Source organism: Camelus bactrianus, chromosome X, assembly GCF_048773025.1.
Source record: "Camelus bactrianus isolate YW-2024 breed Bactrian camel chromosome X, ASM4877302v1, whole genome shotgun sequence".
NCBI lineage: Eukaryota > Metazoa > Chordata > Mammalia > Artiodactyla > Camelidae > Camelus > Camelus bactrianus.
Window position 1 is genome coordinate 36,999,504 of NC_133575.1, and position 18,207 is coordinate 37,017,710.

An 18,207-nucleotide genomic window follows, 5' to 3' on the forward strand; every position below is an offset into this window, starting at 1 on the left:
GCGTCCCAGCGTGGGGTCCCCTTTCAAGACTGCAGGAGCCCCCCGGCTATTTGGGGGGCTCTGCTTCCGTTTCCGGGACCAGAATCCGGAAGCTGCTGTTGAGGGGCCTCTTCCTATAGCCAGCTGCGGTGACTGTGAGAGGAGAGCAAATGGCTATGGCGGCGGTCGCGGCGAGTCCGGCGGGGGCGGCTGCGGCCGAGGACCGAGAGCCACAGCACGAAACGGTGCCGGGCCTGGAGAGCCAGCGGCTCCAAATCGAGAACGTCGAGAATGGGCGAGGGCGTCCACTGCGGGCGGGCGAAAGCTGGTGAGGCACAGCGGCAAGCGGAGCCTTGGCTCGGGGGACGGTGGGGAACGTGGCAGCCGAGGTCCGCAGAAGAGCTGTCGTGGGGGCGGGGGGAGTGGCCTGTGGGACGGAGGGTGAGAGGGGCGGGGAAAGTGCCTCGGCTGGGAAAGGGGCGGGGCCTGTGTGGTGGAGCCTAAAGCCTGAGAACTGGATGCGGTTTGCTGTGCAGCGGCGCGGGGCGGGACGGGGCGGTGCACGAGGAGAAACTGCGGCGGCGGCCGGGCCGGGGCGGGCCTGCAATGGTTCAGTTTGGAACCTGGGAAGGAGGCAGTCCCGGCCACACAGCTGGGGAGCGTGGTGTGCGCGGCGTACCGTAGCATCTTGCTCCGCCGCGCCTGAGAACTTGGCAGCGAGGCGGGTGACGTCAGGCAGAGGAGAGGAATCTGAGCCGAAGGGCCGGGGGCCGAGGGGAGGGAGTCGGAGCCTGCGTGGTGGAGGGAGCTGGGCCTGGGAACGAGGCTTGTGACGTAGGCCGAGGGGCGTGTCGTGAGGCCGAGGAAAGACCGCAGCGGGGAGGTGGTGCCTGTGAAGCAGAAAATGGCGCCTGCGAATGAGCAAAGTTTGTGACGCGGCGAGGTTTTTGCCTCTGGCCGGGGCCTTCTTCCCAGGACGGGAGAAAGTGCAGGTGATTGGCACGGGCGGGGCCTTCAATGTTACATTTGCTTTCTGTTTTAGGACTGTCGTGTTTTTGTAATCGGGAAAAAAATAGCTAATTTTGAAAATGTCAATGCGTATCTTGATAAATCGGCTCTTGTTTAACTGATTTCTTTGCTAACCAGTGTTTGAAATGTACTGTTCCTGGGTTCATTTTATTTCTCGCCGAGTTGCATCTCGTTTTTTAAATTGTGAAATACGTAAGACCTGAAAAGATTACATGAAACGTTTGCATAGCACAGGTTGATGGACATTCTATAAAAAATAAACGGCCTGTGCGCTTCAAAAATTTCAAGGTCGTGAAAGACAAAGGATGAAGAACTGTTCCAGATTGAAGAAATTAATGGGATTTAACGAGTCTTGGTAACAAATGCAACGTGTGATCCTGGATTGGATCCCGGAGCAGAAAAAATAAATCATTTAAAAATCAGTTTTTTCTCAGAAAGTTAATTTTCTCACTTTCACTGTAAAAGATATGAATGGGAAAATTGGTAAAAATTTTACCAAGGTCTGTAGATTAGATTTTGGTACTGCTAATTTCTTGATTTTGATAATTGTATTTTGCTTATGAAAAAGAATATCTTGGTTTTTAGGAACTACACGTCGAAATACTTAGGGGTAAAGAACCATCGCGTAAGCAGCTTACTCTTAAATGGTTGAAATAATAGCATATAAAAGGATACATCTAAGGAAACAATTACAGAGCAAAGGGATAAAATGTTACATTTGGAGAATCTGAATGAAGAGCATACAATTCTTTGTTACTATTTTTTGCAATTTTTCTGAGTCTATTTCATAGTAAGAAAAAAATTTAAAGAATAATAAAAAAAATTATGAGTTCACCACCTAGGTTAAGATTCAGACAATTACCTTAAGAAATCCTTCTGTGCCCCTCCCAGCTGCAAATCCCCCTCCCTGTGCCACGGGAAACTGTTATCCTGAATATTTAAATTTCGTTACCGCTTTTTCCACCATTGTGTGCATCCCTAAGTAGTATTTGTGGTCTAAGCTTTCATTTTATGGAGGATACGTATGAAATTATACTGGATGATGCATACCGTGTGCCTTCGCATCTCATCAGGTGGGTACTCGGTATCCACATGACGTCATTGGTGACGTTAGTCTTGATCACTTGGTGAAGGTGGTATCTGCTTGATTTCTCCCCTGTAAAGGTACTGTTTTCCTCTTTCTGTACGCAGTAATTCTCAAAAAAAAAAATTTATGTCCATCCATTCCTCAAAAACGTTTTAACGGTCTTCCTGTCTCTTGCAGTGTAAATGCTAAAATTCTTACAGTGACTTGCAAGGCTTTACCATTGTGAGGCTGGTCCCCGGCTCTGATTTTTTTTCTCTCTCTCCTCTGATTACCCTCCCCCTCACTTTCTCCATCCGGCCATATTGAACTCTTGCTGTTCCTCCAATGCATCAAGCGTGCTCTCACCTGAGAGCCTTTAGGAGTGAGGTTTGCTCATTTTACAGATTTCTTTAAGCAGAAGAACCATATATAACAAATATATATTTCTGTTACTGATAAGACAAGTTGAGATTACCCAAACTTTGAGTATGAAACCAAGCAATTTATTTCACCATTACACTATAGCTCTCCAGCCAGGCAAAACGTCACTTCATCCTGAGAATAAACAATAACTGGAACTTTTTTTTAGCCCACTTGGAGGTGTTCAGAAGGGCCTGGGGGCTTTGGTTTCTGCCCCATCCTACCTTTACAGCCCAAAATTACCCCACCCATACCAGGTTTCCTTTTGGGGTGTTGAAATTGGTTTGGAAGTAGGTAGAGGTGGTGGTTGCACAACACTGTGAATGTACTAAATGCCACTGAATTGTTCACTTTTAAAATGGTTAATTTTATGTTATGTGAATTTTTAAAATTATGATCTGTCAATAAAAAAATTATGCCACCAATGTTGGTTCAGTATTGAAGCCAGTTTATCTCTGCTAATGTGGATAATATCATGCAGCATTTTTCCTTAACTCCATTTGCTTATCTAGAGCAAAGCATCTCAAGATTCGTTAATTTGCTGTCCTTTTTATAGGGGTTTGCTACAGTCATCAGGAAATTTGTGTTGATAAAGCATTTCAAAATCATGGAATAATCCCAGATCATGTACCTAATATCAGTATTAATATTTGCACCTTCCGTTGTTCATCATCTGACGGACTGGGTGAGGACAATTAATTAATTTGGCCGTCTGAACTGATTTAATTTCTAAGAGACGCTTAAATTTTAAGAGAAAATTCAAATCTATGCCCTCTAGGTCTGTGCAGGGTGCGGATAATTTCCTAACAGAGGTAAGCGAGCATGGGTTCTCTTTGTTCAGGTAGGGAAGGTGGATGGCTGAGTTGAGTGTTGCAGAATCAATAGTGAGTTTGCAGGGAAAGCAACATCTCAGTGGAGCTTAAGAGATCAGCCTGGAAATGCTGAGGGTTTTCTGTCAATGGAGAAGCCTGCACAGCACAGGGAACCATCAGCTTTAATGAAGACCCTAAAACTAAAGCAACTGAAATTTTCACCCCTTTGGCCGTTGCTGCTGTAGCTCCTATACCAGGTAAATATGCCTGGCTACTGGGATCTAATGACAGAAATAAACAAGAGGCTGCTGACAATTCCCTTGTAATTGAGTTGGATCTTTTTGTGAACGAAAAACGGAAGGGTTTGTGAGTCTAGAGTCCTGGGGGTGGGGAGGAATCTTGTGGTAGGCAGTTATTGTACTAGTCTTTGTTGCTTGAACGTGAGTATGCTTTTTAGCCTGAAAAGTATGCAATTATTGAAATTTATATTAGCATATCTAATTATATATAATTAATTATAATTAGCCTAGGAGGATAAACTTTTTGGTTTGTCATTTTTAAAAGCATTCGGTTTGAAAAATGAAAGCTCTTTTATAAAAATGTTAATTAAAGTTGGGGGAATTTTAGATAAACCTGAGGGTGCCTATTGTCATTCGTTTTGGAGGGCAAAGGAGCAGATCTTTGTGGTATCTCACAGAGATAGTTTAGGCATAAAAGAACATTTTAATGGTGTTATTGTTATGAACTTGGGAAAAAAGCAAGAAGAGTTGTTTTTTTTTTTAAACGAGTCAAGTAAGTTGAAGTAAAGACAAGAAATATTTATAGTCAACCTTGTAGAACACACTGATAAACAACAAAGATTATTAGGAGCTTAACTTTTTTTTGACAGCAAGAATTCTTTTTACAAACCGAGTTAATAGGATGTCAGAAAGCTCCAAGAGTTACTGGTAATTTGGTGACAAAAAAGGAACTTCCAACCTGGGCATAAATTAATGTAGTCATTTCACAGAAAGAGGCCCAAATTCTAATTGTTCTCCTTTGGTACATTATTCATGTAACACTTTACAGAAAGGATTGAATTATGTGCCTTTTTATTTATGTGTTTAGGTTTATACAGATATATAAATCATAAATTTAGAACAATATAATGGTACATTTACCATCTGATAAGCTAACAACCTTTTAATAAACAAGTAGGAAATAATCTCTCTAAATTTATATCCGTATTTCTAGTTCTCTATAATCATTATTCCTAGTGCAATTATTAACCAAAACAACCAATATTTTCTCCAGACACAAGAGAAAATTAGAGGACAGAAAATACTGTTTAGTAATTTTTTTCCATAAGCACGTATTTCATATGATTTAACAAATTTGAGGAAATACAACCATAAGTAATGTTAACAAGATCCATTTTTATTTCTATATACTAGCAATAAGAAATTTGAAAATTAAAATTGCAAAGATACCGTTTACAGTAGCAGCCAAAAAAATGGAGTACGTAGGCGTAAATGTAGCAAAATGGGTGCTTTTCAGTTACAGTGATGGCCATCCAAGCTGACAGATTATGAGACATCCCAATTCAAAGATGTTAAAATTGTTTAACATGTCTTTGAATTGGAAAAATGTGGCAATATTTTGTGAAAATTTGTGCAAAACTTCAGCCTTCTATGAAGCCTTTAGAAATTCAGGTTGTGGCCTGGTCTGGGGGTTTTGCTTACCACCTTAAAGAGTGATTTTAATGTTAATTTTCCTAAAACTGCTTTAAAAAAAAAACTGTTGAGCTGTGCCTCCCTTTGCATCGAAGGTCTCATTAACAATAAATTAGCTTTACTGAGTAAATTAACGTCACAGATCGTCAATGGAGGCAGTTAAAACCATGGAGGGGTGAGGGGTGAGGTCGGTGATGGGGTCTTCTAAGTGTCTGTGGCATGAGCCACCGGGATGGGGAGGTTGGTGTCGCCGGCATGAGTGAAATGCAGGGTATGTGGGGGTCACTATAACCCCCAAAATAAATAAACGAATAAAAAACAACCCACAGAAATGTTTGCCTATTCAGGTGACCTGACCAAGGTTTTTCTATACCTCCATCCCCCCACCTCTCCGATCCTTTCATAAACAAAAGCTGCCATTTGAAAGAATCTAGTTTATAAAATGCTGGAAAACTAACCAATACAATGTAACATATTTTTCAACAGTTTTGTGGTTCTTTAAAAAGTGTGCATTTGAGTGAGGCTCTTAAGTACTTGGGACAGCCTTTGATGTGTCAAAAATTCCATAGCGTAACGGGTTTGTGGGGAGGAAGACAGGCTTTATGTATACATGAACTTTTATGTCCAAGCCCTGGAGCGGGAATGGTTAACAGCTAATGTTCACTTAGCACTGTATGTCAAATGTTTTGCGGACTTAAGAATTTCTCATGACATTTTACAAAGGCAGCTTTCAACAGTCCTAAATGTTTATCCTAGTAGTGCATATAAAAGCTTCTCCTTTAAAAGAGCTGATTAAAGTGCACTTAAAAATGGTTCTGATGGTAAATTTCATGTTCCATGTTTTCCACTGCGAGCTGGTCACCGTAAGCTCAGAAATTTATTATAAAGCCAAAATAAATCCTAAACACAAAAATGATTTTAAAATGGCAATATGCCATTTGAAGAAAATGATGCCTTTGAAGGAAACCCTTATGATTCTTTTAGCATCTTAAATTCTTTACAGTTTCTGGGCAGATTTTCAGAATTTAACGATCCATTTCTTAGCTGAACGTTTTTGCCTCCAATTATGTATCCTTTACAAGCACTGCACACTTAAATGGCTAAAGTCTTATTGGCTGCAAATAACAGTCATTTTGAACCTAATTTAACTGTGTTACCCCACAGGCTAATACAAGTGACTTATTGTTTATAATAAAATCTTGTGTTTCCCGGCACTATGGATGCGCGGTTTATTTTTTTGCCTTATTGAACACATTTTTTTGTTTATTTTTAATCAAATCTCTCTTAATACCCTAAGAAGTAAAGCATTCCATCCAAATCTGGGTTGCACCAAATAAATTTTGCTTCTAATCTGTTTTTATATGATACTGAAAGTTTCTTTAAGTGTTGAATTCTGGGAAGATTTTTTTTTAATTGAAATATAATCAACATAGCACTGTTAGTTTTAGGTGTACACGAAACTTGTCATCTTGACTTGTAACATGTTGGTACTTTCAGTCTAATAACTGTGGGAAGTGATACCACTAACCCCCAGGTAACCATGTGACACCCCTGTTACCTGTCTGCTCCAGGTTCCTCGTGGGGCAGCACTGGTACAAGTACTGGGAAGTGTACGTGCAGGGAGGAGACCAGGACTCCAGCCCCTTCCCTGGCTGTATCAACAATGCTGAGCTCTTTGAAGGTACCAGGCCTCCTCTGCCTCCCCCCTCAGCCTAGCCCTGGAGTTCTTGTCCCCTCTGTCCCAACAGATGATCATAAGCCCCTTCTCTGTGCTAGGTCATTGGTGAGATGGCCAGAGGGACTCATCTCTTTCATTCCCTGATTGTTCCTCTGCCACCTCCCCCCGCTCTCCTGCAGACCAGGTAAACTGGCACCTCAAGAAGGGACTGGTGGAAGGTGAGGACTATGTGCTGCTCCCAGCGGCTGCTTGGCATTACCTGGTCGACTGGTATGGTTTAGAGCATGGCCAGCCTGCCATTGAACGCAAGGTAGAGTGGGTGGGGAGGGTGCTGGGGGGTGGCTTCTGTGGTGGGGAGGGCAGAAGGCAGGCCTTAAAGGCCCAGGATGGGTCCAGACCTGTGTTCACGTACGCTGTGGAGACACACCTGTGTCTGCACTCGCCTCCCCTCCCAGGTCCCTACACGGTATCTTGGTGTGTCCCCCGTCTTTGCTCGCCTCTGCGTGCTCCCCTCGCAAGTGTGTCTCTGCCACGCGTGTTTGCCTGCGTGTGCTCCTCTGATCTCACAGGTCGTCACGCCTGTGTCACGCGCGTGCTGGGTGGGTACACCTCTGTATGTGCCCTGCCCTCCTTCCAGGTTGTGGAGCTGTCCGGCATCCAGACGGTCGAAGTGTATCCAGTAGAACTGCTGCTGGTCCAGCACAGTGATATGGACACACCTCACACTGCTCAATTCAGCCACACAGATTCCATTGGTGAGTCTAAGGGGCAGGAAGGAGTTGGCATCCCCAGCCACAGTCACAGCTCGGTGACCTCAGGAGTCTGATGCCAAGATGCGTGGATCCTTCAGGGTCCCAGAAAGACCCTGAATCCATCACCCTCCACAGACCTAGTTGTGCGCACCGCTCGGGAGCAGTTTCTGGTGAGCCCCCAGGAAGAGACACGGCTCTGGGTCAAGAACGCGGAGGGCTCTTTTGAGAGGCTGTGCAACACACGTGTCACAGTGCTTGACGCCGCTCTCAAGACTGGGCAGGTAAGGGTGGGCGGGGGGGGGGGTGCCTTTTTGGCCACCAGCAGCGCTCAGGTTGGGGGAAGTGAGGGCTCGGTGCCTGTGGGCCCTTCACGAATGCCTTTCCTGCTTTTATTCCTCTTCCCCCAACCCAGGTGGTTGTCATGGAGACCCGAAACAAGGACGGCACTTGGCCCAGCGCACCACACGCCATGTGAGCCCTTGGGCTTCCCACTCCAGAGCGGGGTCCCACAGCAGGCAGAACGACCGAGCCCGAGGGCATATGTCACCCGCGTGTCCTAGGCCCTCAGCTGATGAGAGTTTTTTTCATCCACCCCAGGAGCAGCACGTCGGAGGAGGATGCGGACTTCCAGGGCCAGCCAGGCATCTGTGGTCTCACCAATCTGGGCAACACGTGCTTCATGAACTCGGCCCTGCAGGTTGGGCCATTAGGGCGAGGTCTGGCACAGCGCAGGGGTGGATTCGAGCGTTAGGGGTTGGGGACTGCAGGGCAAGGGGTCAGGTTGGAAGCCAAGGCCCCACAGTCTGGCTTGACGTGCCCACGTCCCTTCCTGAAATGTCAGCGCCTTTGGCCACCATGGCCTGCGTTCCCTTGTCTTCTCTCCCTCGTCACCACGTTCTTCCTTCCCCTGAAATGCTGCTCTCTTCTCTCCCCCACTCCTCCCCTTTTCCGTCTTCCCCTTTTCCCCTTCCTCCTTGCTTCCTTTCCTCTGTCCCCACCTCGGTGACCTCTCCTCCGCGTTCACCGGGCCCCTGCCTCCTGCAGTGCCTCAGCAACGTGCCACAGCTCACCGAGTACTTCCTCAAAAACCGCTACCTGGAGGAGCTCAACTTCTGCAACCCGCTGGGCATGAAGGGTGAGATCGCAGAGGCCTACGCGGACCTGGTGAAGCAGGCGTGGTCCGGCCACCACCGCTCCATTGTGCCCCATGTGTTCAAGGTGGGGCTCAGCCCTGGGCTGCTCCCCTCCGCCCCGCTCCTCTTGAGCCCCCTAGCTCCCTCCCGCTCTGACGGCCCACACTGCCCATCTTTTCAGACCAAGGTCGGCCACTTTGCATCCCAGTTTCTGGGCTACCAGCAGCATGACTCTCAGGAACTGCTGTCGTTCCTCCTGGACGGGCTGCACGAGGACCTCAATCGCGTCAAGAAGAAGGAATACGTGGAGCTGTGCGATGCCGCTGGGAGGCCGGACCAGGTGAGTGCTCCTGAAAGGCCTCCATCCTGAGCGCCTCGTTAAAGCCACTAGGGTCTCACCTCAGGGATTTTCTGGCCTCCCTGGGGCATCCCACACCCCACCATTTTCTGTTAAGCTCCTCTTCCCCGACCTCAGTCCCAACACCACATCTGCCCCCACACCCAACCCAGAGTTAACCCCCACCCAGTCTTCTGTCCAAAATAACCTCCAGCCCTGACAGTGAACACGGTCCCCAGTTGCCTCTGGGCTTGACCAGGGGCCCCCACCGTAACTTTCATCCCATGGGAATGCACTGCAAACCGTGGTCTCCCCCGGCCCCCGGGCAAGCCTCACCCCGCCTAACGTGACGCTGTTCACAGGAGGTTGCTCAGGAGGCCTGGCAGAACCACAAACGGCGGAATGATTCTGTGATCGTGGACACTTTCCACGGCCTCTTCAAGTCCACGCTGGTGTGCCCTGATTGTGGCAACGTGTCTGTGACCTTTGACCCCTTCTGCTACCTCAGTGTCCCACTGCCTGTCAGCCACAAGAGGGTCATGGAGGTCTTCTTTGTCTCCATGGACCCCCGCCGCAAGCCAGAGCAGGTATGGGGGGTGGGTGGGGACACGGGGACAGATGTAATGAAGCACATGCGCTCAGAGTCTGAGTGCTCTGCTGCGCCTCAGGGTTCCCTGCACTAACTCGCCGCCTGGCTTCTCTCTTATGGCTACTGTTTCTCCCTCAGCACCGGCTCGTGGTCCCCAAGAAGGGCAAGATTTCGGATCTGTGTGTGGCTCTGGCCAAACACACTGGCATCTCACCAGAAAGGGTGAGGCTCTGCAGTCGGAGGGAGGGTGGGATTCAGGAACAGGGAGGCAGAAGGGCCTGGGGAGATATTAGGGACTGACAACCTGTTCCCTCTTCGTATTCCATTCCCAGATGATGGTGGCGGATGTCTTCAGTCACCGCTTCTATAAGATCTACCAGCTTGAGGAGTCCCTGAGCAGCATCTTGGACCGAGATGATATCTTCATGTGAGTGAGAGGACTGGGGCAGATGGAGGGGGGTCCTCGGGAACCTCCTCTGTTTAACCACCTTCCCTCTCCCCTCCTGTGATTCACTGGCACCTGCCCTGCTCGGCAGGGGGCTTAGGGCTGTCAGTGAGTTGGGTGACAAATCTTTCTACAGGGCGTCCTTGGATGTGTTCTTCCTCGTTATGTGAGGGAGGCCCTTGTTTCTTTATTTTATTCAGTACTTACCTTGGACCTCTTATGTACCGGATGCTGACCTCTACTCCTTACTCATGTTTCAGTCCTCCAAAACCAAGTGATTTTCGAAGCAGGGAACACTAAGAAGCTTTCTGAACATAAGAGCATTCAGAACAAATTTGGCTAACTAAAATAGAGAGTACTTTATGAGTAGAAAGGTTCTTTGTAAACCAAATGGTTTTCCAAAAAGAAAAGGACTTTAGATTCCTGTATCACAAAAAGTTTTTAACTCCCTCAGTGCTGGTAACACCAAAGTACTTTATTAAACATCACATAAAACTGTGTAACTCACCCAACAGTTTGTAAAACACAAAACTCTGGGTGACTCTCCAGACTCTTAAAAAAAATACTTTCAGACTCTTGAGTGGTTGAGTGGCTGGAACAACTGGGGTAGAGTCTGCGAATCCCTCTTGGGTGTCCTGATCAGGCGTGACCTGATGTCCATCCCCCACAGATACGAGGTGTCGGGCAGGGCTGCTATCGGCGAGAACTCCAGAGAGGACGTCGTGCTCCCCATCTACCTGCGGGAGCGCACCCCAGCCCGGGACTACAACAACTCCTACTACGGCCTGATGCTCTTTGGGCACCCGCTCCTGGTGTCGGTGCCCCGGGACCGGCTCTCCTGGGATGCTCTGTATCACATCCTGCTGTACCGCCTCTCGTGAGTCCGCCCTTCGGGGTCAGGGGGAGGTGGGGGTCACAACTCAGATCCAAGTGTCTAGCTGCTTAGTTGCCGCCTCCCTCCCATATCCAGGAGACAGCTCAAACTTCACATGGCCAGAGAGGAACTTGCAGTGATTTTTTTTTTTTTCCTGTCTAAATTTCTGGCTTTGCCACCACCTCTCCTAGGTGCTGGGGATATAGAGGTGAACAAAACAGGCAAATTACAGACTTCATCCTGTGCTTAATTGTCTCTTCCTCTGAGAGGCTTGGTTATTTGTGTTTTTACTGATAGATTCTTTGAAAAAAAATTTTTTTAATGGAGGTACTGGGGATTGAACTCAAGACCTCATGCATGTTAAGCATGTGCTCTACCACTGAGCTATGCCCTCCCCTCTTTACGGACAGATTTACATTGAGCTTAAAATCCAGAGTCCTTACCAAGGCAAACAGCAACGCACTGTTTGGCTTCTCCTCTCCCTCTTGTCCTTACAAGTGCTCCTTGGGGGGCCTTTCCTGATGGTTATCTACTGCATATTATGTGCCTGTTTACCAGTGGCTTGTACTTACGAGCCACACTCCTTAACTGTGGCACTCGAGATCCTGCGTTGCCAGGCTACCTCTTTCCTCCTTCCCCTGGCATCTCCTGAAGCTTTCTGGGCTCATCACTAACACGGTGGCTTCCCATCATAAGCAACGTAGAACTCCGGGCTCTGCCCTCCCTGCCCTCGTGTTCCTCCTTGAGAGACTCCTCTGCTCTGTCGGCAGGCGCTATGTGACCAGACCCAGCTCGGATGATGAGGATGATGGGGATGAAAAAGGTGAGGAAGGAGAGAGGATTGGCAAGGATGAGGGTCTGTACGAGCAGTCCCGCCTCCAGAGAGAGGGTCAGTGGCGGGGAGTATGTGGGGTAGGTCTGTCCTACACAGGGTCCCCCTGGATGTGCACCTCAGCCCCCTGGGCTCACGCAGTCCCACCCCTGATCTCCCCTACCTGCCCTTGGCAGACCTGGAGGACAAGGACGCCGTCCCTAAGCCTGGCCAAATGGCTGGGGGCAGCTCCCAAGACCCTGGGCAGGAGCAGGCTGGACCCAGCTCTGGAGTCGCAAGCGGGAGCCGGGCCCCCGTGGACAACTCCCCTGGACCATCTCACTGGCCCCAGCGGGCACGGCGCAAGCACCTGTTCACCCTGCAGACAGTGAATTCCAACGGGACCAGCGACCGCTCGACCTTCAACGAGGATACCCATGGTGTCTCCTTCAGCTGTGAGCCAGGGTTGGGGAGGTGGGAGGTGGGGTTTCCTTGGCAGCAGGGCCCATGACCGCCTCCCCTTGCCCCCAGCCCAGCCATACATTGCCATCGACTGGGAACCAGAGATGAAGAAGCGTTACTATGACGAGGTGGAGGCTGAGGTAAATGAGATCCCAGGGATGGGGAGGGGGGCGCTTTCAGGTTGCGCCACAGCCCCCTCCCCCGCCAAGCCGTGACCCGTGACTGCAGGGCTCCCAGGGCCTTGGACGCCTGGCTTCAAAGTCCATGCTCTCAACCACTCGGCGTGCGTCCTCCGCCCGCACTCCCTTTTATCCTCCCACCCTCATACCTGGCCGTCTCCCCCGACCTAGGGCTACGTGAAGCATGACTGCGTCAGCTACGTGCTGAAGAAGGCTCCGGTGCGGCTGCAGGAGTGCATTGAGCTCTTCACCACTGTTGAGACCCTAGAGAAGGAAAACCCCTGGTGAGGGACCAGAACGGGGCCTCTGGGGGTACAGTTGGGAGGGAGCACATCCCCGGCTCCCTGTTACCACGGAATACACCTCCTTACCCCTCCCCGTCACTCCAGTGCTTCCTGCCACCCTGGCCACCAACACCCCGCGCGTGTTCCCACCTCAGAGCCGTGCCTGGCTGTTCCTTCTTCCAGGAACATTCTTCCTCCCGTTACTTACAGGACTTGGCCACCTTTGTTTTGTTCAGGTCTCTCATCAACTGTCACCTTATCAGAGAGAGACCCTCCTCCCCCAGGCATCACCTCCCTCCATAGTATTTCTTTCTAACTCCGGGGTACCACTTCATGTCACATTCCAGATCCCTTGTTGCATGTTTTGCCTTCTGTTAGAGTGAATCCCTTGAGGATGAAGATTTTCAAGTTCACTGCCTGTCTCCTCATTATAACAGTGCGGGCTGCACAGTACACCACTCATTAGATCTTGGCAGAATAAACCAAACACAAAGAGAGAACCAAAAAGATAAATCCAGCCTCAAAAATCAGAGCAGCATCTCCACAGAGCAGGAAGGGACCAGAAACACAAAGTAGTGCCAAAGGGTTCAACAGTAGGCCATCAGTAAATACCTGGCAAGCGGGTGAGTGAGTAAAACAGGAGAGAGAAACCGGAGGGACAGAGGCAGGCTCTAAAATAAGACTAGTGTCTCACAGACCAGAAACCAGACAGAAACACACGCCAGTACAAAAGCGTATACAACGGGCGATCTAAGTACTTGGTGAGTGGATGGCAGGATTTTAACATGTCAAGAGAACAAAGTATTGTACCAGGCGGGCCAGGAGGAAGAGCAGCATCTCTGGACCAGACGTGGCCCGTGAAGGCTACACGGCACAAAAAGCACACAGCAGGTGCCGAGGAAGTACCTGCGGACTGACTCGGGCTCCTTCTGTAGGTACTGCCCCACCTGCAAGCAGCACCAGCTGGCCACCAAGAAGCTGGACCTGTGGATGCTGCCCGAGACGCTCATCATCCACCTGAAGCGCTTTTCCTACACCAAGTTCTCCCGCGAGAAGCTGGACACCCTTGTGGAGTTTCCTATCCGGTCTGGGTGGGGGGAGGGGGTGGGGGGGCCAGCTGGGGGGAAGGCAGGGAAGGGAGGACGGAGCGCCACCGGTATTACTGGTATTAACCGTCTCCCCACCCACAGGGACCTGGACTTCTCCGAGTTTGTCATCAAGCCGCAGAACGAGTCGGCCCCGGAGCTGTACAAATACGACCTCATCGCGGTTTCCAACCATTACGGGGGCCTGCGAGATGGACACTGTATGCGCTGGGCTGCAGCAGGGGCGCGCCCTGGGGGGGTCAGGGTGTCCCCAGCGGGAGCTAGATATGCTGCCCAGTGGCTAGGTCGTCGGGGTGGGAGGTGTCGGAGGAGTGAGAGCGAACCTGGACACCCCTTAGCGGCAGGCGGTGGGCGAGGACAGCTTCCCCTCTTTTTCCAGACACAACATTTGCCTGCAACAAGGACAGCGGCCAGTGGCACTACTTTGACGACAACAGCGTCTCGCCTGTGACTGAGAACCAGATTGAGGTGTGATTTCCGCCCTCCCTTCTCCCCTTCTCCCGACACCCCCTGCCCGATCCACACTGACTCCTGTCCTCTCCTCGCAGTCCAAGGCAGCCTACGTCCTCTTCTACCAACGCCAGGACGTGGCCCGTCGCCTGCAACCCCAGCCCGGCTTATCTGAGCCCTCAGCGTCCCCTGCCTGCGGTACCCCACCCAGCTCTGAATCCATGGATGTTAACTGAGGGGCCTGGGCCCTGCCACAGGGAAGGAAGCCATCTCTGCTCTCTTCCTTCCCGAACCCACCCCTGTCCTCTTACCCGTGTTAGGTGCCCCATTCCGGGCGTCACAGGCTTAGTCGTGGCTACTGTTCTCCTGTGCTGCTATGTTGCTCTCTCCTGGGGAAGAAGAGGTCGTGTCTCCTCCCAGCACTGTGTTCCCCGCCTGTGTTTGCCCCTTAGAGCATTCCCTTCCCTTCTATTCTCTATTTATGGTTGTCCCCTTCCCTCTTGTCCTCAACCTGGGGTGTTCTGAGGGGGTGGTGGTGGGGTGCACCTCAACACAGAGTGTATTTTCTTATTGAGACCCTGTACCTTGCGCTGTGTATATATAAAAGTGCCAGTGTGTTCCTTGGCAGTGTGGGTTTTTTTCCTAAGCCCCCGTTTTATGCCTATGTGCTTATTAAATGCCAGGTGTGGGAGGGGTGCTGCTCTGAGTGCTTACTGAGCGCCGTCGGTGTGCCAGGTACCACTCCAAGTGCTTTTGAAGCACCATCTGCATGCCCGACGTTTTCCAAAGCGTTTTTACTGACACTGACTCAGAATCCTCACGGCAGTCTCCTGCGGGAGCTGTCACTGCCAATCTCAGATGGGGAAACAGATACAGAGGTCAAGTAATTGCTCAAGTTATGCCCGGAGGTCAGTACACCATTATCAGTTACACTACAGGTAGTCCCTGGAGGGGCCGTTTGACCTCTGGACCCAAGATGGAAATCTTTATGGACATGATCTGGGCTACAGCTGTTGCGGGAAAGGTGCACCGGGAACAGACAGGCATCCATGCGGGCAAATGTGTGGTTTCTGGACATAAAGATAGTAACCAGATCACTTCATAGGCCCCCAGTAGTGTCTGGAGGAGGGTCCCTGCAGGCATCCTGTATCTGTGCCACCCCATGGTCTAGTCCCACCCCTTCCCCCATCCCACTGTGACTGCAGCTTCCCCACCAGGCAGGGCCCCTCCAGCCTCAGCCCCCTGAGGAGTGAGGTGGGAGCACCTCCCACAGTGTGGGTGCAGCACAGCCTGAGCATAAGCTGCCCTCTAAGCGCTCAACAGCTCCCGCCTGACCCTTCCCACAGGCGCCATCACCTCAGAAACAGGGCTTCTGTGGGGACCACCATGAGGCGGAGTGGAGTGGACAGGGGAGGTATCCAGACATAGGCAAGCACCCCAGCTCTTGCCACTGAGGAAGGGAATCCTGATCAGGGCAGCTGAGAGACCATGCCCACAGGAAGGGCCGCCTCATTTTCCCCTCCCAGCCCCCTGCCCTTGCACCGGACCCAGCAGGACCCACTCTGAGGGTCACTCAGTCCAGCCTTGTCACCCACAAACCTCCCTGTCGTGCCGTTGACACAGGCAAGAATCAAGGTAGTGCTGTGAGGAACTCGGCTCAAACTGACTTAAGCAAAAATAACAGAAGTACTAGTTAATGGCAGGACTGGATCCAGGAACTTGAAAGCTGTCATTTAATCCTCAAGAAGCCCATATGGTTTAAGCACTGTTACCCCCATTTTGCAGATTAAGAAGCACGCATAAAAGAGCTGGTTCAAAATGAGTTTTAAGCACAGGAAGATCTCATTAGCTATGGGTAATCAGTCCTGGACAAAAACCCTCCTAAAATGAATTCACTCAAAATAACTTATCTGATTTAACCAAAGACATCTTGAAAGGACAGCATGCCCAAGAATCAGGAGAAATAAACAAGAGACACCATTACACAGAGATGCCTCATACTACAGTTTGCAGATGTCCATGTAAGACGGTTACGCTTGCTCTGGTCATGGAACTAAAGATTACATATGAACAAGAAGTTTAAAACTTGTCAAAATGAAACGGAGTTGAAAAAGAACCAAACGGGTGATAGATCTGAGATAGATAACAAAATTTAAGAAGTCAAGGGATGAGTTTAATACCACGTCAGACATAGCTGAAGAGGGAATTTGTGATGTAGATTAAAATGTCCAAAGGAATTCATCTAGAAGATTCTAAGTTAGCCTAATACTATATTTTGATAAATTGAAAGCTATCAGACCAGAGAATAGAAAGACTATAAATTTTTTTAAATGGAGGTGCTGGGGATTGAACTCAGGACCCTGTGCATGCTAAGGATACGCTCTACCACTGAGCTACACCCACCGCACCCCCTGAAAAAGTATAAATTTCAAAGAAGAGGGAGGGCAATAGAATGATGAATTCCAGAGGAAGGCAAGAAGAAAGGAACATGGGACAAGGTGGATGGATAGAGTACATACACCATCGCTTGCAAATAAAGGCTGCTCTGTCCCCTCCAGTTCAAGGGAGGAAACTGGGGACTGGGCTGCAGCTTCAAGACCACAGCTGCCATCGGCGCCAGGGAAAGGGTGGGGCAAGGGCGAGTAAGAATGCCACAAAGATTTCCTACGACTCTGAAGATGGCTTTTTCTTAACTGGACACTTGCTATGTTGCTATAAATCTGTGACTTTTCCAGAGCGCTGACACAGGTTAGTTCTGACAATTCTTTTTTTTTTTTTTTCCCCTTTAATGTTTTTGTTGGGGAACAAGAGCTGCCTAGGCTGCCATTTTGCTGACATCACGCCCCTTGTGTGTTACAAGAATTTAACACACTTAGGAAGCAACGCAATTGGATCCTTTTATATAATCTAATCTTAACATTATCTGTGTTTTAATTGAGGTACTTAGATCATTTAATGTGATTGATACAGTTAAGTTTGAGTCTCTCACCTAGCTATTTGATTTCTACCTGTCCTCTTCCCTCTTTTCCTTTTCTACTTTATTTTGAATGAGGTTGTTTTTTGAATGAGGTTGTTTCTTTCTTTTTTTTTTTTAAATGATTCTACTGTATTGCCTTTGCTGGCTTATTAACTGTAGCTCTTGGTTTCTTTGACTGATTGCTTTAGGGGTTATAGTACGTATCTTTAACTTATAAACTCTACCCGCAAGTAATATATACCACTTCACATATAGTGTAAGGACTTCACAATAGTGCGCTTCCATTTCTCCCTGCCCAGCCTTTATGCTACTGTCATCATGCATTTTACTTTAACATGTTATAAATTCCAAAATACATTGAAGTAATTGACTTAAAATAAAAACAAAGAGATTTCAATAATAAGAGAAGGAATCACATGTTTACCCACGTACTTACCACCTCCACTGCTCTTCGTTCCTTTGTGTAGATCCTGATTGACATCTGACATCAATTGCCTTCTTCCTGAAGGACATCCTTCAACATTTCTTGTAGTGCAGGTCTAATGGGTTCTGTTTTTGTATGTCTGAGGAAGTCTATTTCACCTTAGTTTCATGGGTATAGAGTTTTGCATTGACAGTTTCTATTTCTTTCAGTACTTTAAAATGTGTTCCTCCACTGTCTTCGTCTCTGCATTGTTTCCTGTGAGAAATTCACTGTCATCCTTATCTTTGTCCCTCTGTACGTAGTCTTTTTCCCTCTAACTGCTTTGAGAGTTTTCTCTTTAGCACTGGTTTTGAAAAAAATTAATTACGATATGCCTTGGTGTAGTTTTTTCTTCCAGTTTTGAGATGTAATTGACAGCACTGTGTAAGTTTAAGGTGTACAGCATAGTGATTTGACTTATGTGCATCATGAAATGGTTACCACGATAAGTTGAGTGATTATCGTCTCACATAGGGACAAAATTAAATAGAAAAAAATATTTTTCCTTGTGATGAGAACTCTGTAGGATTTACTCTTAACAACTTTTATATATAACATATGGCAGTGTTAATTATATATTGTTGTACATTACATCCCTTGTAGTTATAACCAGAAATTTGTACCTTTTGACTGTCTTCATTCAGTTACT

At 48.6% G+C, this 18,207-nt stretch overlaps 1 protein-coding gene across 5 annotated transcripts; it reads left to right on the forward strand.

Moving 5' to 3' along the window:
* Positions 1-24: 24 nt before the first annotated feature.
* USP11 (ubiquitin specific peptidase 11) lies at positions 25-14,738 on the forward strand. 5 transcript variants are annotated; one of them, XM_010968084.3, is made up of 21 exons: positions 25-307; positions 6,590-6,699; positions 6,876-7,006; positions 7,334-7,451; positions 7,584-7,729; positions 7,861-7,919; positions 8,046-8,145; positions 8,493-8,666; positions 8,763-8,921; positions 9,281-9,505; positions 9,646-9,729; positions 9,840-9,934; positions 10,623-10,829; positions 11,597-11,649; positions 11,835-12,092; positions 12,169-12,239; positions 12,450-12,562; positions 13,498-13,647; positions 13,753-13,868; positions 14,048-14,136; positions 14,217-14,738. In XM_010968084.3, exons 1-21 carry the CDS (start codon positions 150-152, stop codon positions 14,352-14,354), a joined length of 2,754 nt encoding a protein of 917 aa, XP_010966386.1. In that variant the 5' UTR covers positions 25-149; the 3' UTR covers positions 14,355-14,738. The 5 variants fall into 5 exon arrangements, with proteins under 5 accessions (XP_010966386.1, XP_010966387.1, XP_045361090.1 ...); XM_010968085.3 differs by having other exon boundaries at positions 27-307; positions 11,835-12,077; XM_045505134.2 differs by lacking the exon at positions 25-307 and adding an exon at positions 801-971 and having other exon boundaries at positions 6,795-6,914.
* Positions 14,739-18,207: the final 3,469 nt, after the last annotated feature.

What these genes read in the sequence shown, in the direction of transcription:
- USP11 (XM_010968084.3), top strand. Translation starts at nt 150, where the DNA reads ATGGCTATGGCGGCGGTCGCGGCGAGTCCGGCGGGGGCGGCTGCGGCC. An exon ending in CCGCTCTCAAGACTGGGCAG is followed by an intron (nt 7,730 to 7,860) that starts GTAAGGGTGGGC and finishes CCCCCAACCCAG; the next exon opens with GTGGTTGTCATGGAGACCCG. An exon ending in GGGCCTGCGAGATGGACACT is followed by an intron (nt 13,869 to 14,047) that starts GTATGCGCTGGG and finishes CTCTTTTTCCAG; the next exon opens with ACACAACATTTGCCTGCAAC.